General features: G+C 41.1%; 1 protein-coding gene across 2 annotated transcripts in view; it reads left to right on the plus strand.

Annotated features, from left to right (window-relative positions):
• Positions 1-27,332, plus strand: part of EBF2 (EBF transcription factor 2) — a 188,434-nt gene that overhangs the window by 6,787 nt on the left and 154,315 nt on the right. For both annotated transcript variants that reach the window (XM_033135351.1, XM_033135352.1), the window contains one exon: positions 4,787-4,855. In XM_033135351.1, coding sequence (XP_032991242.1) covers positions 4,787-4,855 — 69 coding nt within the window. The remainder of the gene's footprint in view (positions 1-4,786; positions 4,856-27,332) is intronic.

Raw genomic sequence — 27,332 nt, forward strand, 5'->3', positions numbered from 1 at the left:
TATAGTCGTTCAGAAAGAAAATGCAGTTCCAAGATGAACTTGCAGAGAATATCTAGATTAAATAGTCAGAACACTGATTCAGTTGGCTTATTGGAGGGTGCTTTTTTTTTTTTTCCAAAAAAATCATTTTTCTACTTTTAAATGTCTTTGTTTGGATAGATTATCTTTTTAAAAGAAAAGAAAATAAAAACCCCTAGCTAGCCCATTGTCTGATGAATTATACCTATCACTTTAAATAATACTTGCATGCCCCATCCAGCTGTAGTTAAAGCTGACATTTTTATTTTTAAGCCCAATCAAATCCTCCTCATTTTATGCTGTTTAAGTAGCAGCATCAATTTTTAAAGCCTCTAGTTTAGTCTGCATTAGTAACACAATATAAAAATTTAATGTACTGTAACTTCTTTGCATTTGAGACCTGGGAAGAGATGCTCTGCTATTTTCTTCCCAAACTAGAATTTAAAACAAATATTAATTATGGGTAAATAAATGATCCGTTGGATGGGTACTGTGTCTGTTGTGTGTGTGTGTGTGTATGTGTGTGTGTGTTTGTGTATTTGGGGGGATGAGCTGGGGTAGTGGCAAATATTGGGTGCATCTATAAGGGAAGTTCTCATTCAATGTGTCAGTCTGAGTTGGTTGATTTTCCAACTCAGTAAGGGGAAAAAGTTTCTTCTCCCACCTTTTAAGAGCCAGTTATAGCAGTCAATGATTGAGGGATGAATCAGATGCCCTGTTTCTCAGTGGTTATTGCACACAGTTAGTTTCATTTGCATGGTGTTCTAGGGCATACCTGGAAAATTTCCCTGACTGGTTTTATGTTCTGTTGATCTTCAGTCAAAAAGCTCATAAACTGGTGTTTAGCTTTGAGGAGGGGAATAAAATCAATCTCTTTACGAATAACTTTCTCCCTTCTCCAACTGTCTCTGCTCCCTCTTCCCTGCTTTAGTTCATTTTGCCAATTATTAGCAAGGAGAAATCTAGTTGTTACGTCGCTGCCAGCCACCCCTGTGCCCTCAATGCTCAGAGGGTTAAAAGATATTATAATTTGAACAGAAGTCGTCTCAAGGCCTACAGCTGGCTAATAACAGAGTTGTATTGAGCGCGAGCAAACCCCACAGCTGTGACTTTTCGCCACAAGGCGCAGGCTAGACAGGGCCCTAATCAGATGGGCCAGCCGGGCAGTGGGGCCAGTGTCTTTATCGGCCAGATGGTGTGAATTTAGACACTTTTGTTATGCAATCGCAGGGAGGAGTTGGGGAGAAGAAAACAAAACAAAAGCCACCATGCTGTGCGCTTATTTGAGTTTGAAATTAGAGACAGATTTTTGAAAGTTGAGGGTTGAATTTTAAAAACGATTTTGGAGGGGAAAGGGCACACTCGCTTTTCTTCAGCCGTTTGGCTGACTGGCCGGGTACCCCGTGTCCAGGGCTGGGGCTTTTTTCCTTCTCCAAACATCCCTTTCCCACCTTATTTCTCCCTTTCTGAAAAATGCAGGTGAGGTTCAGGATTGGGATAAAATTTCTCATATTCCCCCAATCCTCCCATCCCCATTTTGTTTTCTCTTTTCTCTTGCTCTCTCCGAAGACTCCATGAAGAGATAGAGAGGATGAAAGAGGCCTGTAAGCAAATTGAGAATATTTCAGGTAAAAGGTTCTCCAAATAAGTACTAGAATAAATTAAACCAAACCGAGTCAACAAACTGGGGCGCAGAGGAAGAGCTTTCATTTTCATTCATTAGGAAAAAGAGGCACTTCTGAGTCTCTCTGTGGTATTTAGGGACACAATCTTAACCTAGTGCCAAGTTCAGTTTCCTCTTGTCTTTGTTTAATTTTTTCCCTTCTTTTCCTTTTTTACAGTCTTGTTCAGTTTTTAAAAACACTTCTCAGGAGCTTCAGACTTAGAGACTTGCCTGTTAGGAAATAACCCTAAAAAGGCTTTTAAATAAAGTAGCGGAACCTGAAGGTGGTCACTCAGGCTTTATCCACCCAGCAAAGGGAAGGGAGGATTGAGTTTGTTGTCTGAGTAATTCAGGGTCCAGTTCCTTAACGTCAGCTATCCACATACCTGATCCCAGAGCGATTGTCTGGGGAACATGGGTTCATGAATATCTTCCACTCCCTACTTCCCTTTGCTTATGTTAATATTGCTGGCATGAGGACTGAATGTCATTTAAGAAACCCAATAAAGAATAACTGGGACATCTTGATGAGACCTTTTCTTTTAAAAAAAGAAGAAGAAAAAGAATTAGCTTTGGCTAACCCAGAGAAATTTGAAGAAGGGCTCAAATGGGGCAAATACAACCTACTCCTGTGATTTTTATACCTTTCCTATTGGAGTGCAACAGCTGAGGATCTTCCACATCTTTTCTGTGCTATTTACATTAGAGATTATCCTTAAATATGTTACTGTTGGGGAATGGAAGAGTGGGTCTTGAAGTTTCTCTGCATTTTCTTTGACTATCATTTCCTTCCCTGACTCCATTCCCCACATTGTATTACACTGGCACCAAGCTTACATTTTTATCTGTTTTTCTTTTCCTCCAGAGAAAATCCCCACGGAAAGCAGCTGAATTCAGCTGAGCAATTTTGCAAACTTACTCGGCTTCCTCAGAGTCATTTCTTCTCAAACTAAACAGATTGGCACATTCTGACAGTTTGTGCTCTTGGAATTAAATTGTACCCAGCATCACACACATATTTGGGTTAGGTCGACATGCGCGTGATGTCAAAGGGGAGTCTAGGTAGAGGGTGTTAGGTAACTAGCATGTGTGGGGCTTTTGAAATTGTGTTGCTAAGCAAAAAGGTTTGCCTGAGCTGCAAAGGTATTGCCTTGACATAAGCAACAGAAAAAGGACAAGTGGGAGACTGAAACGGGTGGGGGTAGGAATTGGGAAGACATACACAGCTTTGGGAGATGGGAGAGCAGCTGGCCAGCATTTTTATTGGTGTTAATCTTGGGATGGACTGAAATTTTAAAAGTTAAGACCTAATATAATTTCAAAAGCAAAATATTATTTCAGAAAGTCCCAGGGGGTAAGCTCTGGTATTTGAGAAAGTTGAGACAATTTTTCTTTTACTTCCTACTAATTTGATTAAATTTCTTAAAAACTCATTGTACCCATTTGGTGCAAGATTTTTTTTGTTTTGTTTTTTTGTTTTTGTTTTGTTTTTTAGTATCTCTCAAGCATATTCTACTTTTTGAGAATGATAGATTTGTTCACCAAATAATCCACACATCCCTGCACAAGAGAGATGGACTTTGAAGGTTTTAAAATATTTATTTGTTTGTTTGTAATCCTGTTGAGGATCAGAGAGGGCAAGATGACTGCAGAGAACCAGAAAGTAAATCTATGACTCGGCTTTGTTAGGCCTTTGCGTCCCTGTTGCCACATGGCTTCCCTCTTTTCCTTATCCTGTCATCACTTTCAAAGGATGCTCAGGGAATCTCATAGCCTCATGAACTTCTTAAACCTAGAAGGGACTCTGGAGATAATCTAGTCCAACATTTTAATTTTATATGTAGGGAGGCAAAGCCCAGAGGGGTTAAAAAGATTAGACTAAATTCACGCAGCTGGTTTGGGACAGAATTGGATTAGGCGCCTGTGTCCTGATTCCCACTCTAACAATTTTTCTATGGGGCCATATCACTCTTAAGCCACAGAGAAACCATCGTGAGAAGGGCAGTGCTTACATATAGTTTTGTTATTGCTAATGTTTATTAGACATATTCTCTAACTGGTGTAGGTGGTAATGCTTTTCTTATGAGCCATATCAAGGCTACATCTTTAGCCAACCACGGTCAAGGATGGACCATGTGTTTGAATAAGCTGAGAGGTATTCAGAAGTCTGTGGTCCTGACAAGCAGCAGTGGGGCAACATGGGGAGGTTATTTTCGAGTGTTTCCTTGCCATCAAACTTCCTTTGCCCTTTTCACATTTGTCTAGGTTTTCCATACAGGCACCTTTGGATTGGAGTGTTTTGCTCTTTGCCTCACGTCCCTTGGAGTCCTTCCTATCTGTTGTAATTGTTCTAGGGCCTCTTCTTTCTCTCTTGCATTTCTCCAGCATCTCCCAGGTGCCCAGGACTTTCCAAGGTGCGAGTCTTGGGAGGCAGAGTTTTCAAGATGGGACTTCCTGTTCTAGACTTGGTGAAAACGACTGGAGCTATCATTTTACAGCTCCCTGCCACCTTTTCTTCCTATTTTAAAATGTACACCATAGTTCTGCTCTTCCTCCATCATTTTTAGAAAATGATGGAAATGGATGAATGAATGAATGAATGAATGAATGAATAAATGTTTATAAAGTCCACCGAGTTCTCTGCAAAAAGGATGTTATGTAAATAAGGTTGATAATAATCCAGGCAGCAACTCATGGTCTATTTTATACATTTTCCTTCCCCCCTCTTTCTTCAAATAGTTATTAAGACACAAAGATCTAAAATATACAGTCATAAAATCATTCAACACTGAGCTAGAAATAACCTTATAGATCTTAAAATCCAACTGTCCATGGTTCAGATTACAAATATGGCTCTTGGGAAAGTTGTGATTTGCTGAGAACTACCCAGTTTCTAAGTCACAGAGTGAGAATTTGAATGAGTATCTCTGGGTTTCAAGTTCAGTGTTGTTTTTAAACATGGCCATAAACCCTCCTTTGTGCTGATAGTGAAGAGGCCACCTAGGACACACTCATTTTTGTCAATGTTCTCACATTGTATGCTCATTGTGTTTTCTTGATTTTAACAAATGTCTTGTACTCTTTTGGTTCCTTCCCAATCTACAGTCGATGTTGCGAAAAGAAAAGTTGTGGAAACCGAAATGAGACTCCTTCAGACCCTGTCATCATCGACAGGTAGGGGGAAAAAGTGATTTAAAAAAATCATTTCTAGTTTCTTTCCTTTATGAATCTCAACTCTGAGTACTGATCACTTGGGCTTTGCCGTAAGGTTGGTTTCATGTTATTTTGAAGGCATGACACTAGTTCAACATGTATTTGCTTGTTCCGGTTGGCCTTTCTTGGAAGAAGTCAGAACCTTCCTTTTTGAACATTTGTCTCTAAATCTATGATGGGATTCTTTTCCAGGTACGCTGGCTTCAGCCTAATAAGGAGTGTGTGGATGGTAAGGGATGATAAAGAATGCCATCTCTCCTATCTGGCAGGGCAGGGCCTCACTCAGTTTCCTAGAAGAAGAGGTATACCCCAAGTTAAGTGGCAACCCCTTTGTCATTCTCAGTGATTGCTACTGGGCTTAAAGACTTCCAATTTAGATTACGGTTTAGGGGGTTATGACAAGCTCTCTATTGCACTGAGGGAGATTCCCTTCTACCACAGAGGATTGCATTCTGGGTTCTATGTTATATGCAGAATGGGAAAGATTCTCTGGGACAAGATGCTAATTCACTAAAACGTGACTTAGGCATCCTCAGCTGTCTGTTTTTATGATTGGAAACAGAACTTATAAACCAACGAAGAAATACCAAATTAACTTCCAGCAATCATGTAATTTTTAAGAAATCCCATATTCCCACCCCTAATTTTTTCTCTTTCGTTAAAAAACGGAATAATTCCCTATTGCTTCTTTCTTTGGGTTTTCATGTTTCTAGCCAGGTCCTGAAATGGATTGGAGAGACCACAGTCTCCAAAGTTGTTATTCCAATATTCCAATGAATTCTCAGTTGGGAGAATGGAACCTCTGGCATTCTTCCCAGAAAGCCAGCTTGGTTTCTTTGTAGAAAGTGTAGCATAGCCCTAGGAACGAGGAGGCTGGAATTCTGATTCTGTCCTAGCTTCTGACCTTGGACGAAGCACTCAGCATCTCTGTTCTTCAAAAGTATAATGGAGGGGAAAGGTAGAGGGTACTGCCTGCTTCTGTAGGTTTCAGGAGGCTACTGAAATAGCCATGGCAGTTTTGCAGCATTCTCTGAGATGCTTGGAAGAGGATGATAGCCAAATATGAAATGTTCGATGGATGTGTGTGATGACGTTGGCGTCTTAGGAGGTTCAGATGAGACCTACTTTAAGGAGCTATATGGAATTTCTTTGTTTTTTTTTTCTTCTGAAAGTGCATAGAGACTTAAAAAGAAAGCGTTGTAAGAACTCTTTGGGGTCAGCCCTCATCCTCATTTGACAGATGGAAAGACTGAACCTGGGAATAGTGATATGAGTTGCCCACACAATTGGTTGGAGCAGAGCTGGCACTAACTAGAAAACAGTTGTCCTTACTTCTAGGCCTGTGCTCGTCTCACTACCACAACCGCTTTCTCCCAACACTCTCTGTCCTAACTTATGTGAGCTGGGTTGCACGTGACCTCATTTCCCAACTTCCCAGGATGCCATCAGGATCCTTGTGGGGAATAATAATAATTGAAGGATATGGGAGCAGCTTAGACACAGATCCATTCCTTTTCAGGCGTGTGCACTGAGCTGACTAATCTTCATCTAGTCTTTTCCACTAACTTTCACTGCCCTTTCAAGAAGGTACTCTAACCTCATGATTGTTACATCTTTTCTTGTAATAAACACCCCATAATCCAGCTTTAGAAATGTTTGCAAACCTGCAAATGGCAACCTGCACCTTACATCTCATAAGCGCACATCCTAATGACTCTGTCCTAGCAGCAGTTCTTACTGTAAGAAACTACATACCGTGTTTCCCCGAAAATAAGACCTAACCGGAAAATAAGCCCTAGCATGATTTTTCAGGATGACATCCCCCGAACATAAGCCCTAATACGTCTTTTGGCGCAAAACTGAATACAAGACCCGGTCTTATTTTGGGGGAAACCTGGTAGAAACTGCACCCACAGATAAAGCTGAATATGTTATGTTTTCTTCTTATGAATACACATGTTACACGTACAAAAGAAAGTAATCTTTTTTGCACCTATGAAAGGATTTTCATATTTGTTGCCTTCATTGTTCGTGCCAGAATGCCTAAATACTTCCAAGAAGGTGGAAACTGCATCTTGGCTGCATATTACGGAGCTTTATGTGACAGTGGCATTTATTTTTACTGTCCGATGCACAATAAAACAGCCCAGTGATGTCTGCGCATCTCTTGAAATATGTGTTACTTCCAAAATGTTGCGCGTCTCCACACACATACCAAAGGGTGCTATAAATTGATCACCATCAGATTTTTAGAGAATCCATTTAATTATACACAGATGTATTTGTTCAGCTTATTCGTTGTAGGACTTTTGTTTAAGATCGTGTTCCCTTACCAGATTCTTGTCTTATTGCTCCTGGAGGTCTTTTGGGCTTCCCTTAGTCTTCTTCCCTTCATTTGTGAAAGTGAAAGGGGATGAAGTCAGGTTTCCATTTGTTGGCGGTGGGATGGGTGGTGTGTGTCCTCAGGGGTTTGGTTGAGCTGTGCATCTGGTCCCTACGTTCAACGCCTGCTGACTTGGAGACGTTGAGATCACCCAGGAGCACCAAAAGGGTGCAAAGTAGTCTATTTTGGATTTCCTCTGAGTAAATATAGAACTCTCTTCTTTGCCCTTGTTCCTATAATGCCGACTAATTATCTCCTCCCCCTTCTCGCTCAGTCTAACCAGATGCAGTTAATTTACACTGTCTCTCTCTGAGTTTTCTCGCACAACAGGCACGCTCCACTCTGAGTCCAGGGAACCCTGTTTATTCCCTTGGAATTGTGCATGTTCGGGGGAGGGGGAGAGGAGGCTCAAGAGTGGTTCCCAAATTTGTCACCACCGAAGACTCCTTTTACTTTTTCCTTGGTGAACCCAGGGTTTCGCAAGATTTTGCCTGCCAAACTGCAGTTAACAATTCTTAAGTCCGCTGTAATTCCGTTTTTATGAATCAAAGACACATAACAGAATGGGAAGGAAAAATCTCGTCCCTGATATTCCCTTGATCTCATCAATGGCCAATCAGAGGTTTTGATCCGGATGAGACACGATATGTCACGTTATCACACTGACACGATAGACTTCTAGCTCAGACATGAAACAACTTGACCTGTCACTTAGCCCATGTGACCACATCCTGGGCAGATATTCAGTTTCTAATAGGCTGCTTGAAGTATAAAAAATAGCTTTTGCTACCTTGTGGCCCCTTAATTGAATATCATTGGATTTTACAACAGGGAGGCCCCCACAGAGACTTAGTTCTCCATTTCATAAGACTTAGCCCCAGACTGGGAATTCCTTTTCCCCTGCGAAATTACTCTCTGCCTGATCTCTCTAGAAACATAAATTTAATTTTTATTTTCAGTTGTCTTTTCTGCATGCTTTTGTGAATTCTTGGGCAGCCACACCCCTCTCCAAAAGGCCTGGCCTGCCGACGCACAGCCCAGTAGAACTTGCTGTGAATCTGGCCTTTTGTAGACAAATGTGTGCGTGCATAGAGTGGGAGAAGGGTTTATTAAGTTTTAATGTAAAAATCCAAATTCCCTATCTAAAAAAAAAAAGCTCCAATGAAATAGAACAGAATAAAACAAAAACAACAATGAAAACAGAATCCTTACTGTGGTCTGTGCCTAAATCTTGTCTCTATAAAGAAAGACCTGTGTGTGGTAAATTGGAAGGAAAAAAAAAAAAAAAAGGCTCACACCGATTTACATTTTGTGGTTTCAGAGGGGAGCTCTAATTCAATCTTGTTTTTCATGGGCTGTGCTCTCTTTAAACTCTCTTCTCTATCTGGAAGCTTCTTCTGAATATCTGCTGAATCTCGAGGGCTCCAGATAATCTGGGGGTCCATGGGAAGAGGAACTCAGGGACAGTCTCACTGACATGGAGCGGAAAAAAAAAAAAAGTCGACTGTTCCTATACTTGCAGCCCCATTAAAAGTCAGATGAGTGGGGAGAGTGAGATTTCTTTTTGAATTTTGTAGGCTGCCTCTGCCCATGTACTGTGTTTCCCCCAAAATAAGACCTAGCTGGACAATCAGCTCTAATGCGTCATTTGGAGCAAAAATTAATATAAGACCCGGTCTTATTTTACTATAATATAAGACCCAGTCTTATATGCTATAATATAATATAATATAAGACCACGTCTTTTGGAGCAAAAGTTAATATAAGACCCGGTCTTATTTTACTATAAGACCGGGTCTTATATGATATAATAGAAGACCGGGTCTTACATTAATTTTTACTCCAAAAGACACATTAGAGCTGATTGTCCGGCTAGGTCTTATTTTCGGGAAAACAGGGTATATACTTGTAGGATATTTTCTATTGAAAGGAGAGGTCCCAACTATTTCTCACATGCTAACTATCCCAGTCTTTTGTCTTGGGACATTTGTCGCCTCTATTTCTGAGCTCTGTTCCCAGGGGGGCCATTTTAAGTGCTGATATGTTTTAATTTATTTTATTTTTCAAGAAGGTGAACAAACAACAAAATTACTCTTATTCAAAAGATTTACTCAGAAATATCTGTTGTTTGGTTGCTCATGAGGGGCTTTCCTGATTTTATCTTCCTCTCTCTCTCTTTTAAAATTAATTGTGGTAAAACACACACAACATAAAATAGGCCATCTTAACCAAGTGTAGTTCAGTGATATTATATACATTCACACTGTTTTGCAACCATCACCACCATCCATCTACAGAAGTCTTTTCATCACGCAAAACTGAAACTTTGTCCCCATTAAACAAGAGGAACTCAGGGGAGGGAAACTCCTTGTTCCCCCTCCCCTCAGCCTCTGGCAACCACCATTCTCCTTTCTGTCTCTATGAATCTACTACTCTAGGTACTGCATATAAATTGAATCATATATATTTGTCTTTTTATGCCTGGCTTATTTCACTTAGCATAATGTCCTTAAGGTTCCTTCATTATTGTAGCATGTGTCAGAATTTGCTTCCTTTTTAAAGGCTGAATAATATTCCATTGTATGGACATGCTACATTTTATTTATCCATTCATCTGTTGATGGACACTTGGGTTGCTTCAACCTTTTGGCCCTTGTGAGTAAAAGTGCTATGAACATGGGTGGACAAATATTGTTTTGAGTCTCTGCTTTCAATTTTTTTTCTTTTTGGTATAAACCCAGAAGTGGAATTGTTGGATTTAATGATGGTTCAAGGAAACACCATACCATTTCTACGGAGGCTACACCACTTTACACTCCCACCAATGGTGCACCAGGGTTCTAATTTCGCTGCATCCCTACATTACTTGCTATTTTCTTCTTCTTAATACTTGCTGTCCTAATGAGTATGACTTATTTTTCAAATGAAGTTTCTCCTGCCATCATTTCGGTAGGCAACTTCACCCAGTGCTTTTCCCTCTGGTCCAGGCTTCTTGTTTACCCTTCCCCTACCATCTAGCACATCTTCTTCCTGCCTCTCTCTGCCTCCCGGACTACCTTGTTCCACATGCTTAGCTCTTCTTTCCTCTGGGCCATACTTGTCATTCCTCTCTCCAGTGTATCACTTAACTCCAGGAAAGAGTTATTTGTGGGATAGGAACTTTCAGAAAGTAACTGTGGAGAGTAAAGCCCTTACCAACTTTCCATGCATGCTAGAGGGTATTGCATTAATCCTGAACACTGAGGTTTTTCCTTTTCTTAATTTATCAAATGAACTTCATATTAATCTATTCTTGATTTGTGGGGTACATTATGCTTTGAAACCCACTGTCTCTTTCAGCATAGAAGGAGTGTTTGGATAATGGTTGGAGTTGAGATTTTGGTGTGATTTATGTCCACAAAACCCACGGGATTCCTGTTGTCCTAAACCATTCAGGCCAGTTTTCAATCCCACTTACTCCCTTTCTCCAGAAATGGGCAAGCCAGATATATCAGTAGTGACACCTCCTGAACGAAGAATTCTGTCCCTGAGAAGGATGGATGAGACCAATACTCAACATTTAACTGGCACTTATTGCATGCTCGGCATTGTATTAAGCAATTTGTGTAAAATAATCTTCTTAATTAATCTTCAATGGTTGAGAAAATTCTCAGTTTTACAGAGAAAAGGAAATAAGTCTCAATGAGTTAAATAATTTGGCCAAGGTTACATAACCAGTTTCAGAGATGAAATTGGAGTATAGTCAATGGATGGAAGTTATGAGAAAAAGATTTTAGTATAATAGAAGGAAAAACTTTCCAGAATTTAGAGCCATTGAAGAATGGGTTCTGGGAGACTCGATGGGAGTGGTAGGCCTCCTAAGTGTCATGTAACTCTGAGAGTGTACAAGTCACATTCAACTGTGTGACAGTTTAGATGATCAGTCCCCAGCATGACAGAGAGGCCGCATGGTCTAGTAGAAATGGTCCTGGACTAGGATTAAGACACCTACTTCTAGCCCCAGATTATTGACTAACTAGCTGTCTAATGTTATGGAGGTGGTGAGCTGCCTCTCTGAGCCTCAGTTTCCCTATCTGTAAAGTGAAGTGCTTTAGTTAATGGGTGACCTTTACATTACCTTCCACCTCTAAATTCTCTGATTCTAGCTGAGGGCCCATGTTTGAGTGTCAGGCATGCTAATTCATCATCCTTGCTCATCAATAATTTACGGGAGCTATTAATATGTGCCTCTTCTGCCCAGACTCCCTTTCGCCAGTGGAGGGGAGCCCAGTGCTGTGAAGAGTCTACAAAAGCTTGGCCCCAGGCATATATATATATATTTTTTTTTAGTGGAAATTCCATTTACTCAGGGAAGGGTTAGATTTTCTCACTAACAACACAGATTATCTATCCAAAGTGAATGCATCATTCTTTTATGTTGTCTTTCATTTGATTTCTAGTAAAACCTTTGCGAGTTTCTTGGTCATTTCAGAGAGACACAGGTAGGAGAAGGGACTCTTCTACTTGCTGGTGTAGAAAAAAAAAATGTCCCTTTGGGTAAAGCACGTCACTGAATGACAACAGCCTGAGCCAAGTGTTAAAAAAGAAATGAAATTTCCTTTGAGAAAATGACTCTTCTCCTCCTGATTAAAGAGGTGGTGCTGAAAAGTTATGATGTTCACTTTTGTGGTTTTAGTTTTTAAGAATTATACTTATTCTACTTGACTGGCCAGTGTTCTTAGACGGGCAGAGCTTTTGACACAAACTAGTTTAGGCGTCCATACATTGGTTTGCTCCATTATTTATTGATTTAGTAATTTTTTCTGTTGTTCAGTTATTAAGCAAATATTTGTGAACTCTTGGCCCTGAGAGACCATCAGAGAACACAACAGGCATGGTTCCTCCTCTCATGCAGTTGACAGCTTAAATAATCACACAAAGAAATATATATTTACAAACTGTTAAAAGTACTCTGAAGACTAGGCCAGTGGATGGTAGATAGGTTCCAGCTTTCTAATGCTTCTCTGTGAGCCCAAATAAAATCAAAACATTTGTTCCATCACACAGAACTTGAATATTTCCTCTACTTTCCTTTTGCGCATACCAATTCCATCTGGAATACCCACCCCAAATTCTTTGGCGATATGGCGATATAAATCCTATCCCTTTTTTAAGACCTAGTTCAGATTCTATCTCCTCAAAGATATCAATTCTTGTAGCCAAAGTCTTTTCACTTGTCACATATGCTTACTCTGGTTAGGATGGATATATATACATACACACGTATATATATATATATATATATATATATATATATATATATATATATATATATGTATATATATATATCTCTCTATCTGGGCTTGCCTTACAGTCACAAATATATTATAATTCTTGGATGTCAGATACCGTATGTCACTTAAGACTTGACTCTAATATTTATTAACTATGTGGTAGTGTTGAGTTGTTATATTAATACATTAATGTGCATAAGGTGCCCACCTAGTGCATGATGGAATAGATGCTTAAAAAAGAAAGTCACGGCAATTATTATCCTGTATCTCCCACAGCGTTTAGCTAGTGGCTTAGGTATTATAGACATTCAGTAAATATTAGCTGACAGATGAATCTCTGACTGCCAAGCATCAAAGAGTCTGGATGACTGAGTCCATGCCAGTTCATATAGGACCTTTCCTGTAACTACTTGTATTTGACAACTGCTTAGCATCTTACCCCCCGGTGGCAGCTAGGTGTAAAGCAATGCCAAGAACAGATATGTGGAGTGGCAAGGCAGAATCAATCCTTATTTATTCAGTAAATATTTACTGAGGGCCTATTATGTCATGGACTTTGCAAGGTGCTCTTAGGGATAATAAGATTGAATAGACACAAAGCTTTCCCATCAGGGGTGTATAGTTCAGATGGAAAAACAAAGCATGTGCGGAAATAATGGTAATGAAATGTAGAATGTAAAAGATGTCATAAAACATGTAGAGATAAAAACTCTGGAAGATCTGAAGTGGGAAGATGATTTTCATCTACACCGATAGAGGTGTGTGAGGTGACGGCAGAAACTTGGACATACGCAGTTGAGGTCAAAGGGCATTCTAGGAGGAGGAAAGTATGTAGGAAAAGTCATGTGGAAAGGAAAGAATTTCCTAAATCTGCTTGTAGTTTTATAAATGCATGGATATGTGTGATGAGGTGTAGTAGGAGAAGTTGCAAAAATTATCTGGGTCCAGATTTTGGAAGACTTTAGATACCTGTACAAAAGTATTTTGACATTATTTTGTTAGTGATGGGAAAAGGTCAAAGGATTCTGAGTAGTACAGTTTCATGGTCAGGTCAATGTTTTGGAGAGAGAACTTTGAGGATGAATTGGAAAATGGAGAACCGAAGTAGGGGAACCTATTAGGAAGACATTATAATAGTTCACGAATGCTTTTGTTTTTGTGGCTCTTTTGGGAATTTATCAATTTACCTGCCAAAGCTTGGACATTATTTCTATCACCCTATATCGCCAGGAACTGGGAAGATGGGCACAGACTTCAAATTTTGTGACTTCCTACAAAAATATCTCAGTTTCTGATTTAGTTTCTTTCAACTTCTTCTGGACATGTCCTCTTTCATTGCCAGCAGTGGTTGGGAGTTGGGTTTTCCCTGCTAAATACCAGTGGCTGGAGGTGAAAGGTCCATTTTCTCACCTCTCCATACCCCACTTCCCCTCCCCCAATACACCCACCACTCCAAAGCTTTTGCTGATGTTGCCACTTGTCCCCATGAGTACGCGTCCTTTGTTCACTGAAAAGCTCAGATCCTTTGCAAAGAACTGCTGTTGTACCATCTGGCAATCTGTGAATTTTTTAGTAGCCTGGATGTTTGTGAGAAAGCAGAAACTCAAAGGCCAGAATCCAAACAATTTACAAGTAATTCTTTAGAAAAGGGGGAAAAAGACCAAAACCAGTTCACGTTTACTAGCATTCTCTCCTTCAAAGTACTTGTGTAGATCCCCTGGATTAATTCCCAGTGAAAATCAGAGGACCAACTGGATGCATGGGGTTAGGTGGAACAGATAATGGTATTCGACTTCCAGCTTCTTCCTTATAAAGTTGTGGGATGTGATTAAATAGCAGATTTGCCAGAAAGTGTATGAGTCAAGAGGAGTATAAGAGCAGTGCTCTGAAACTGTGCTGTGCTGGAAATAAGAAATAGATATTTGTTTCTGGGAAAGACATCTTTTTCCAGAGTTGTCTGGATGGCTTTTGAGGGAACAAAGGACCTGGAGCTTGGGAAAGATTGGTAAGACTACATGTACACCCACAGAGAAACTTCTAGAACTTCAGTTATTTTCTTTCTTTTTCTAGTTGAGCAAATGGGGCTGGATAAGTTCTTCTGTGCATATTTTTCACCCAGCCAAGAGACTAACAGGCTAAATGATTGGGAAATGGGACACATTCCAAGGAAATGAGAAGGAAGTTATCCAGAGATGATTTGCAGATTTAGGGTTGTACCCACTAAAACTCAACTTTGATTGTTTGTTGACTGAAATCTTGTAAGAATTGTCCTTTGTTGCTCTGTTCTTCACATTGACCTAGAGTTGGAAAGTGGTTGAGTGACAAAGAGGTTCAAAGCATGTCAGGCAGGCTAGACCCAAATCTACAAGGAGTCAGCATTTCATCAGTCTTGACTGGATAATTAATTGATTGTCCACCAGGATGGTTTGATTCTAAACACAGTTTCCAGTGAAGGCAAACTTTCCCAGCTCCCTCAAGACCATCAAGGAATCAGACCTGGGGAGAAACAGTGCAACTGCTCCCATATGACAGGAACTTTTGAGAAGGAAATAAGGGAGAAATTCCTAATCCCATTGATGGCAGGGGTGGAACCACTGGATTCAGGTCAGCCCTTTGAGGTTCATACCTCCATATTTTATGGCCCATAGGATGCCAGAACTTTAAAAAAAGAGAACTCACAAAATGGCAGTATGTTCAGGGTCACTGTACCTCCGAATGCTGTTACTCACACATAGCCCTGCCAATAAATCCTCAAGGTAGGTCGCTATGAGACAAAAGGTGAACTTTTTTTTGTGTTTGTTTGTTTGTTTGTTTGTTTTGGGTCCAGATTTGCAAAATTGCATGGGACATTTTTCTGATTAATTTAAAGCTATGCACATGACTCATTTTAGCTATATAGTGGGGCTGTCATCCCACATTTCAGGTGAGAAAACCCAATTGAAGAGAAAACCCAATTGAACTACTTCAGGGGCCATGTAGCAAGCAGGTCAAAGACTCAGCTGGCATTAGAGACAAGATCTCTAGCTCCCAGGACAAAGATGAGATGGTCCATGAAAGGCCAGGGGCAGGAGCCATGATGGCTTTCACGTCGAATATGTTGTTGCTGACCTGACTGGACTGAAGCTCTGGAAGATTCGTCACCTTACAAGCACCATGCCATTCGTTCACGCTGATAGCATTTTACTTCCCTATAAGCAGTAATTTTGTATGTAGCCACTTTCTTCTGTGCAAAAGCCTTTTTCTTACTTCAGAAGAAGTAAGGCTGTATATAGGACACAGATTTATGACATGTGGGTTGAGTCCTTGAAGTGGCTATTATTCCTGTAATGTGATAATTACTGTAGTAAAATCTGGCTTCAGATCTGGGTTTGACAACTTCTGTGCCATGCATGCATTCACCCATTCATTCATTTCCTCCCTCTCACTGAATCTGGAGTGGCTGGATTTAGCAAGTAAAAACATAGGAGGCCCAGTTAAATTTAAAGATCAGATAAACACAAATGATTTTTTTTTTTTAAGTATAAGTGTGTCCCAGTTAAATTTGAATTTCAGATGGAAAAAAATGCTTTTTCAGCATAAGCCTTTCCCGCACAATATTTAGGATATACTTACATTGAAAAATTATTTGTCTGAAATTCAAAATTAATGGGGTATCTTTACTTTATTTGGCAACCCTATCCGAGTCCCCAAGAATAGGAAAGTAAGGGCGAGAGGGGGACAGAGATGATGTCTGCAAGACCCTGAGTCTCGACTGGCCCCAGAGCCAATTAGCATGTACTTGTTTCCTTCCGTTTAGTTTTTTCTTTTTCTGCCTTCATATGGTAGAAATCATCATCTTCTGATCTATGTGGAAGTTCATTCACACTTAGGAGACTCATGTGGGAGGCTGCTAGGTGAGCAGAAAGCATTATTGGGAAATTCCAGCATTGTTTTTCTCCCTCATCTTGGCCAGTTTCGCTGCCCAGACCCCTCCTCCTCAGCGTTCTGTCTCTTCTCTCTTTTTTTGTCACCTCTCAGTGCCTTGGTCTCATGCTCTGTCTAGACCCTGTTTTATGGACTTGTCGCCTCCCCTATATTGCTTTTGCTTAGTGTCCACTGTCCATCTCCTGTTCACTTTCATTCTGACTTCCCTGAAAGCCTTTGTTCAGCTTTCCCAAAGTCTCCTTCTTCAGCACTTCCCACATGTGGGATTGTTTAGCCCTGAGTGATAAATTGCATGGAGTTAGAGGTAAAGGGGAAGCTCCCCTCTCCCTGCTTGGTCTTGGCTGACGTTTGAACAAGAGCCAGACTTTGCTTCGATTTAACGCTAACCGTCCACTTGATGCTTGCCCAAGTAAATGCAGAGTGGCTAATGCATTTTATCATCCAGATGTTGAGTCACGAGATGAAGGATAGCCACATTGAAACATATATCTAGGTCATTTAGTGAACTTAAAAAAAGAAATCTTAACTTTGAAAGTTTGGTGTCATGTCCAGTCAACCTATATAGAAAAAATGATGGCAGATTTCAAAATTCCCCTCTGCTTCCCTCACTTCTTTTGCACCCCACCCTTATCCCCATCTCCCTCTTTTTCCTTTATTCATCTTTCTTTTTTACTTCTTGTCTTTGGTTTTAGGATCCCTTGCTTTTCCCTCCCAGGCCTTGCTTTTCCAGCGGGGTGTCTGCCTTGATTCCAGGGCATTTCCATGAGTCGGAAACATTTCCATGAGCAGCTTGAACCCTAATGCCTTTTCCCTCACTCCTCTCTTTCTTCTTTTCCCTCCCTGATGAAGACTGAAATGCTGGTTTCACTGTAGGTGTTCTGTTTATAACTCTGGGTTGGCGGTTTTCACTTCAAGTCAAGTCCATTGAGCTTGTAAATTGTAGTGGATCAGTGAGCCCATAATGAGACCTCCAAACCCAAACACTGGAAGTCTGCTGGGATTTTATTGTTCATAAAGCTTCTTCCCTGGGGAGGGATAGAGTCATTAGGTGTGCACTGTGTTTAATATTTGGTCATGACAGGAAACAATAATTTTCTATTTTTATGGTGGCTTCTGAGTTTTTAAAGCAATTGTCTAATTCCCATCACTGAGACTAAGAAGCAAATTAACCAGACAGTGAGGTAAGTCTCTGTGTAGTTTTGGTTGAGATGTATCTTGTTTAGCGTCTTTGTCCACTGTGTACCTGATCTCTGCCACCCTGATGGCCGGTACCTGCCTACACATTTTGGAACTCCCTGTCCTTGTCAGATAGAGATATTCCTTCTCTAAGGAGGAGTTGAGGCTGTGTGCTTCTCAAAGAGAAGGCCTCCCCTGTCCTTTAAAAAGTTCCCATCTTTAAATGAGAGAGGTGCTCAAAGGTTTTCAAAATTGGCCCCACCCTGAAAATGGATGCTTCTCTTTCCGTAGCCCCTGGTCAGGCAGGTGGTTTTGAGTATGATATCCGTTCTGAAGATTTCCAGTCTAGTCCAGCATAATAGAAGCCCCAAGTCAAGGTATAAACTCTCCTTGCTTCATGGGGAGAGAGAGGCTTTGGCTTTGAAACTTCTGAAACAGGCCCAGGTTCTGCAATAACCCTAAGGATCGGGAGCCATAGCAGACAGAGCAGTTCAGTGAGTTTGCCCAATTTCCATCACTTGGGCCAGGCCAACCTGACCAATGATACTGGAACATTGGGTGGGAATTTCCAAGGGCAGGGCTCCCCTGCTCTCACCCACGTCTTTAAAGGGCCATAACTAGTAGCTTAATTCATAGGTCCTGGGGTCAATATTCCATTGCCTCTGTATGCTAGTCTCTCGTGACAGCAGGATTTGTAGTTCCATGGAACTGGGATTCTGTGATGTAATTCTGAGAAAAGGAGGGATGAGCAGAAGGCCAGTTGTTTTGAGACCTATTCCATCTGTAGACTATCTTGATCTCTTTAGCATTTTTCCCCCCTCGTAGGAAACTAAACATGAGGATTCAGTGACGTGTTTCTTTGGGAAGTCACAGCCTACCATTTGTTGAGTTTTACAGAGCTTAGTGGGAACCAACTGGGCAAAATGTGTCAGAAAAATTGTCATGCTGGACCTGACCTTTAAAGCTGTGGCAGTAACTCTCAGCTGTTACTCAGATATGATGACCTTGAGAAACACTTCCGGAGAGCTCCCTGGCTCCTGAAGCATAAACTTGTTGCAGGGAAGAGAGTTCCAGGGAGGGCCAGGAAACTTTGGCCTAAAGGCAGAAAGCCCACCCCAGGGAGTGAATGAAAGGATCTCCTTTCCAAAATGAAAATCATACACACCTATTCTCTGAAGTATTATGCCTGCAAAGGGAGGGAATGCCTGATACCTTCTTGGGGATTTGGAGTTCTTGCCCCTGCTCCTTTTGTTCACCATGGACCCTCTTGACAGTCCAGGAAATCCTATAGATCTATAATAACATTAGGGCGTGTCGTCTACATTTAAAACGGAAGGAAATGCTAAATTTCTGTTAGGGATCAGTGAGTGACTATAACGATCTCACGTTTTCTCCAAGTTCATGGACCTCTTCATTTTCCAACATGAGAAGCACCACCGGCTCGCTCTGCCCTTTCTCTGATCTGGTCGCTACCACTCCTTTGTTCTCTTTCTTGCCTCTTTACTTTCACCTTGCTCTTGTTCTCTTGTTCTCTCCTCCTTTTCTCAGTTTCCTTTCCTCTCATTTTAAGTCTGTCGTTTTTTCTGTCCCTCCTTCCCCTTGATGCCTGCCTTCCCCTCCCTAAGTTGTCGAGGGCTTCTGTGGGAGCTGACTGCCAGCATGTTTGTCGGTAACTTTGTCTTAGCTGTTCTGTTGCTCTCAATAGCTCATTTGTTTGCTCCTGTGAAGGGAAAAAAAAAAAAAAAAACTTTTCCAACCTACGAGTTCCGTTGTCTCCCTAGGGATCCTTGTTTGAATCTTTGCTGTAAGATTTTTTTTTTTTCCTATGAAGTACCAAAGAAATAATTGCCTTATCGTTAACAAACAGAACCTGGCTCTTATCACCCCATACCCCAGAGCCTTGGTGCAAAAGTTGGGCCGTGCCAAGTGCATGCATTAACCTGATACGCGAAACCCCTTTTCAAAGCTGGTCCTTGGAGGACGCTCATTGAGGGCGTTTTTTGTCGAGAGGTGGCACAGTGAAAGCACTTCTTACAGCAGTGAGTGCCAAAAGAGATTGGCTGGCGTTTACACCCCTGTTACAACAAAAAAAGAGTGTATTTTTCTGGGAGGAACATTTTCAGATTGTTCTAATTGTCACTGGCAACGAGCAATACTTGGAACTTGAGTCTTGCAGTGGCCTCTCTGGAGTTTTAATGCATCCCCTTGGCACAAGAGACTTCTTGGTTCTGTGGGTGAGCTATGCCCTGTAAAAGCAAATGGATCATAGAAAGCACCAGGCCTGGCTGCCCACTTCACCCTATGAAAGGCTGTGACATAACCTAGAAACTGCGCTGCACTGTCAGTGTGGACTCTGAGTTTGTTTTTGGAGCCACGGAGGCCTCCCACGAGAGCTCATTTGCATCTCGTAACAGTCTCTTAGCTCCGCGACCTGTTCAGGCTCTATTTTATGAAAAGCAGAGATCTTCCTTTGGAACCTGGATAGATGGTGGTATCTTCTCCTTACTTAAATCGATGGTATCATGTTCAGGAAAGCTGAGTGTGAGGTCGGCCTCTTTCTATTCCAATCTCCTATTGGAGCAACGTAACTTCTGTGTCTTTTGGATCTTTCCACAAGGCAGATGCACAAGGGACCTAGGGAAATGCTCGTTTTGGGGTCAACTTGAATTGCCATCCTTTAAAAAAAAGTTTTCCCCATTGTGTCTTCCTTGTTAAAATAAAATAAATAAATAAGAAAACCTTACAGCAAAACACAAAAAAGATATACGATGTTGCATCGACATCAGATACTGACAGCTAGTCTCAAAAGATCCTTGGGGAAGGTTTTGTTTGGGATGGGAGAAATCTTTTTCTTAAGCGTTTCCCAGCATTCCTTCAAGACATCTGGTTCTCTCATTTTCTCTCCAACTTCTGTGCTTTTTTTTTTTTTTTTTTTAAATAACTCCACTACTGTCATTATTTTTATTATTTTTAACCATTTAACTAAATGTGCTGCATGGTGATTCCACATGACATCTTGTCTAAAACTCGTTTGACCTTCAGAAGTGATGACCTTAACCAATTTTTACTGGCAAGTGTCTTGACTTTATTACTCAGGAGACAGTTTATTTTTGTTCCTTAAAGAGAGAGTGAACAAGAGAGAGTGAGCTTTTCTTAAGATCAAAGAAAAGGAAAGAGCGAGGAGGTTATACCCACCCATCTCTAGGCTGGAGCAAAATTTTTCTCTCTCCCATCCTGTTTTATTATCATTCTCAGTGTCCTTATAAAAGCATAAATAAACACGGTGAAATCTCACCCATGCCTCCTGTAGCCACATTTCCCCCTTAAAGCATTTGGGAACTCCTCTGTTTATACTTTGAAATTGTGTTGCTGAGTTGAAGCATTGTCTAATGTAACCATCGTATTATTATTTTTTGCCCAACATAAATAGAGGCCAAATCGATTAAATACGAAGAAAAAAAAAATAAAAGGAAGCAAACTGGGTTGATCAACTCTCCACTCTAACTTTAGTAGACAGATGTCTTTTGAGTTAGAAGAATTAACTTTGCTGCTCTATGTCCCCTGCTGCAACTAGTCTATATCACCAACCCCAAATATAAGTAGGCAGAGTGGTGTGAAATTGCAGACACTGGGGAAAGAGGCCCCCAAGTGGAATGAGCACAGTGAATGAATTGCTGTTCTACCCCAGGGCAGGGTGGAGTGAGAAATACCAGAAGAATAGGGTAGGACTGTGCTGCCTCAGCCTCCCTGAGTTGGAGAGCCCTTTTAGGTTTCTGGCATCGTAAATCTCAAAGAGCTGCAAACTATTGGCAGAAAAGAACATTTAAGCTGCAGTGTCCCACCTGGAAATGGAATAATTCCCTTCCAGGTTATTTGTGGTATGTAGTGTGTTGGGAAAAATATTATTGCCTTGATCTAGAGCGTTTCTTCTGGTGTAGGGGCCTAGTGGAGCTGAAGGAAAAGGCTTCTTTAGGTTGTGGAGCTATGGAGGGTGTCGTGGTATTGGGAAGAGGTCACATCAAGTTGGAGCTTAGAAGCTGCTACCTACTGTCACCGGGCATCCACCTCCAGATGCTGCCCTCAGGGTCTCTTTTTTCTTGAAGGACTCCGCATGAAGGGGCCATTGGCTCAGGCTTTGCTACATGTCAGGAAATTTAATGATGGTTGGGCAAGACCTTGAGCAAGGCACCAGGAGTTTGTGCAGAAGCATTCTTCATTGGTACATGGGGCTAAGGAAATAATTGGCCTTCTAGATGTCTGTTTAAAGTTTGGATTGCCAGAGCATCAATACATACCATTTGCAATAAGAATGACTTTCTTATAGCAATTGGAGCCTCTGCTGTATTCTCTGTGTTATGCCATCCCACCCCAAAGCCATAGCTCTCACGCTGCCTCCACTTATTGAAGGCAAGCAATACCATTGATTCAGTTAATTAATGAGCACTTGGTCAACTCACAAATGTAATGAACACCTAGAGTGCTCATCACCGGTACACTGCTGCAGGGGAAAGGAGGACTTCTGGTTTAAGGTGGAAGGGTATGGGCTTGTGGCTGGGGAAAGGTGAGCATTTATGTATTTTTGATTCTATCTGGGCTCATCTCTGCATCTAAGAACTCTTAAAACACATTGCTTGTCTCTGGGGCTCAAACTGAGCCATCAGTTCTAGAAGTCATGTTGATATTATTGCTAGATTGGTTTTTCTTCTGTGGTCACTATTATTTTCTTGGTCCACCCGTCACAAAACAGAGGTCACAGCACCATGACCTTTTCCTGGTGGAATGGACCGCTGAAGAAATCACATGGCCAAGTTTGTATTGGGGGTCCACATTTGTTTCCTCCACTCTTTTAATCAGAATACTCATTTAATTCTATTCCAGCACCTGTTCAGCAATTAACACCCCACAATTTGCATCTTACCCTGACATTTGCTATCTTTCCAATTAGTTTTTATATCAGTATAATTAGGTAGGGTTATTACAGTGCATCAAGCAGGGTCATGGTTATTCCCAAGCCTTTAAGCGCTTTCCCAGATTTGTTTGGGGAAGCCACTAAGGGCAATGGTTGATTAGGATCACTGTGTTTCTTCTTCATTCAGATCAGGAGAAAACTGTTTCCCCATGTGGCTCGTGAAAGATCAGGGAAATATGTCAACCTCTAAGAATTAGTATTATGTAGTTCATGACTTTTGGTCAAATTTACAGAGGATTATAAATAAGGTTTATAAGGTGGATGTACGGTGGGTGTTTTCTGTGCAGGGGCCCAGGCAGGATCCTCAGATCCCTTGCTATGGGTTCTCCCTGGCAGGGACAAAGGGAAAACGTTAAGGGAAATTGAAACCTTCCAAGTCAACTTTTTAGCCTGCGTGTATGTGTGTGTGTGTGTGTGTGTGTGTGTGTGTGTGTGTTTGTGTGTGTGTGAGAGAGAGAGAAGAAGGGGAAGTGTTTTCTTCCTAATGGTATAAGGGGATCAAGAAAAGGCAATTTCAAAATTCAGCTAGTATCTATTCTTAAGTTTAAGCTTGGTTTTGTAATTTCCCCCCACATTGGGAGTATCTGATGACAGAAAAATAAAAAATCTCTACCAAAAGAAAAAAAAAGTTAAATTCAGAAGGCAGAGGCTTTGCTGGATCTATTAGTATATCTATCTATTATATCCTGGGTACTTGGAACATTGCCTAGACGCTTTCTATATAGATGATCCATAACATGGGCTGGAGGGAATTATTGCCTGCCATTAAATGGAATGTCCAGGATACGTACTAATCTTTGATACATTAAGATGGAAAGTATGTGCCATCCAACAATATATTATATTATCATATTATATATTATTGTAGTATAATGTGTATGTAGTATTTCTTCATATATGTTTATGTCAAATTCACATTTATGAGTGTTCTCATAAATGTATATATGTAGGTCATACATAAATGTTTAGGTTAAATTCCATTATATCCAATATTAAAGTCCTGGAATTTAGAGAATTGCTAATAGTTGGAAACAAATGAGGACTTTGAATCCTCCTGGAAGTGTTTAGATTTTGGTGGGCCTGGAGTTGTTTGTAATGGTATGTGGCTTCCCTACTGAATTGGTAGGATGACAGAGCAATATCCGGGTGCTGCATCTGATACAGTTGTTGGAGAAACAATACCATGATTGATGGGGGATGTAATAATGCCAAATTCCTCTGGGAGAGAATTTTACACTGTCTGATTTCATATCGACAAGGTTTTCTTTTACCTGTGATACAAAATTGCATGCAGTCATCTTGTTGTGGCTCGCCTTGATTTTTTAATAGTGAGGAGAAATGTGGTTTTAGGTGGTGTGTATCAGAAAACCAGGAGATCTGAATTGTCATAACTGGAGCATGTCTATTTACAATTTGGGGGTGTCGGAAATTAAAAATCCCAAGGACTGAATTGGGATCTCTGAAGGTTTTGGCCTCAAGAAGGAAAGGAGAGGAAGTATAGGGGGTTGGTGGGAGGACAGACTATTAGAATAGGGGAAAGAATCCTGTGATGTCATTGATTCTGCTTCTACACCATCTTGATACTGCTTCCTCAAAATGTTGACATAGAGTAGACACTCAGCAAATATTACTTAAAGGGATGACGGAACCTACTGTTAAGTCAGCAGGAACCAAATTGTGCAAGTTCAGTGGGAAAAGAAGCAGCAAAGAGTGTGGGAAAGTAGAATCTGGTCTCTGGAAGGAAAACGGGGAGAAAAACAGCTGTTCTATCATTGGCTGTGTTTGGAATGATAAAAAAAAAAATGGAGAAATCATTGTCATCAGTTCATTCACATCTCCTTTTTAACTGGGTCTGTATGTCTCAGAGTGAAGTATTTGCTCAGATGTCCTCGGTGTCTTTGCTTAAATGTCACCTCAGAAGCACCTCTTCCCCCGCCCCGCAGTTCCTAACTCCTTTCCCTATTTGATTTTTTTCTCATTATACTTTTCACCAATTAACGTGCTGTAGATTTTACTCATTTACTTGTCAATTGTCCGTATTGCCCTCCCTGGCTCCTACTGTGGTAGGGCAGGGAGTTTTGTCTTTCTGTTTGGTGGTTTATTCCCAACATCTAGAAACATGCCTAAAATGTAGTAGGTTTCAATGAATTTTGCTTGAGAATGACTAACAGAAGACCTGCATCATGGAAGATTTTGTTTCATGTTTCACAGGAAAGATCAGGGGTGTCGGGGCAGCTGTGAGTGTGCACACTGTACGCTGAGCAAGGAAATGGGGACATTTCCTTTTTTCTGGATGCCCCACTAGTAGCAGCGGTGTGAAATCTGGCAAGTGCCATGGATAGGGAAATGTTTCAAAGGTAGAACATGTATATATGTAAGTCCAGAATAAAAACTGTAGCTTTGTCCATTAGTGAAAGAGTGAAGGACCCTATCTGACCATCTCGGCTCACACTTCATCTTTGTCTGAATAGATTTCACTTTGGAATGCAAACACACTTAAAGAAATGAAAGGGCCTGTTAAATATACCAGATACCCACTCTAGGAAGAGAGCAAGAGTGAGGATGAGAGTGAGAGGGACAAGCTCAGCATGCTCAGGCATCACATAGGGGGCTTTCAATTTGGGGTTAAGGCAAATTTCTCTTGTCTATTTCAAGTTAGGTATTTTTGATGCCATTTTTCTTTGTATAGTATTTCTCCAAACCACTATTCTCATATAAACGAAAATACACTTATCCTAATGTTCCCTATACTAGTATGATGTGAACTTTATGTATACATTTTATCTACCGAGAGAAGCAGAGGCAACCTTCCATAGAAATTTCCTCCAACCCATCTTACCTGGGGCTTCCTTTCTTCCTTTCCCCACACCCTCACCCTACACACACACCTCTTGATTTTAAGGACAAAAACAAAATGTCGTTCCTTTAACCAAGATCTATGACACAAGAACTCTAGGAAAATGATATGCTTGCAAAGAAGTGGGAGAAGTGAAAAAATAAACAAGGCATAATTTTTTCTTTTCTGTCTTGGGATAGGAGCCGACCTATCGGCCTTCTTTAACAGGAGGAGGTTTCTTTCCCGGTTTTAGTTTTATGAGGCTTTGGTTCTTTCCAGGCTCCCTTTGTAAAGTCACCACAGGGAGGTGGGAAAAGGTTAACTGGCCTAGAGGGGAAGCTCTGAGGGGGGTGGGGGGCTGGCCTGGGCATCCGTTTCTTATTGATATTATACCCTTTATGGCGGTGCAAGTGTCCCAGAAATTTAATAACATGTCGGTAAAAAAACAAAAAAAGTCCAAATAGATGTTTTTACCCTAAGAATGCTGCTGGGATGGTGAATCACACCCGGAGGGTGTCACACAGTAGTGGCAACAAATGTGGACTCCATTCTGTCAGGATGCATTTCGGGACCTTGGGCAGGGTCCTTTCAGTCCAGAGTACCATCCCATGTTTACCTCTGTGTCCATTGATTAAAGACCGTCTGGGAAGCGGACTACTGTTTGAACTGATGTGTGTCTGCCTTAAGCTCCATACACGGTTACAGCATCGGACTCAGGGAGTAGCTAGCTGGTCATTATTATTGATTGATTGGCAAACTTTAAGAGTTGAGGTAGGGAGAAAGAGAAGTGATCTGAAGAGACATGTTTATTGGAACTACAATAGGTGAGGACAGCATTTAGAGCCATTCAAAGTGGAATTTAAGTGACAGGACCAGGGGCTTGGTTTATTCTCCATACAGAAAACATAAAAGGAGAATGTTTCTTCTCCTCCTCTTCTTCCTTCCCTGTGTTTTCTTTTTTCTCCTCATTTTACCAGAATAAGTTGGTTGTTTCACAAACACATCCTAAAAACAAGAAACCAGAGCTTGTGTGAGTGAGAGTGAGATTAGCAAAATAATCAATATAAACGATATTACCGACTCTATGCAATTTCCTTGGGAGCCATCCCCAGGTACGATTTCAATTGCTCTGGTAAATATAGTTTGCCTTTATCTCTAAACAGCTCAGCTGGTCAACTGTTGAGTACTTGTTTAGTCTGCAGCAGTGGGGATAGAGTTAGTCCCTTTTACTCAAATTTGAAGGTGAAGGCTACCTTAGAGACATGTATGCACACATGTACATTTCTATATATTTTATATACACACATGCACACATGTATATACACATAAATACATATATACACACCTATGTATTCACCAAACAAAGTTAATGTGCTTTTGTTATGCAGGTAATCCTGTGTTACGGACTTGCTTAGTGTGGGCAGGTAAATGTCTACACTTCAGTCCCTACTTCAGCCCACGCCTTTCAGTGATACATTCACGGGAGGCGCCTTGACAAGGGACAGCCCAGAGCCACCCTCCGGGTCTGCTGCCTTGGCAGGCCTCAGGGAATATTCTTGGTGGCGCGCTGTGCCCTCAAACCCAGGGAAGGCATTCCAAGATGTCATAAATAAATAAATAACATTTGCCGTTGTTTATAAATCAATTAATTTGGAAGTTGCAAGGTCATGCACAATATTGAGCGTCTTCCGAGGCAGCTCCGAAGCTGCAGCGTGCGGCGCAGCAGCAGCTGTCAGGAAGGTGCTCCCGCGCGGTGCTCAGCTGCGCGGGCGCCCGCGATTCTCTGCTGGGGGACGGGTGACCGCTTGATTAGTCGCTACTGGGTTTTGTTCAAGGGAGAGCTCTGCATGGTTGCATTTTAACACCTTCTCCGCTAA

Source organism: Rhinolophus ferrumequinum, chromosome 18 (genome assembly GCF_004115265.2).
Source record: "Rhinolophus ferrumequinum isolate MPI-CBG mRhiFer1 chromosome 18, mRhiFer1_v1.p, whole genome shotgun sequence".
In the NCBI taxonomy this organism is placed as follows: domain Eukaryota; kingdom Metazoa; phylum Chordata; class Mammalia; order Chiroptera; family Rhinolophidae; genus Rhinolophus; species Rhinolophus ferrumequinum.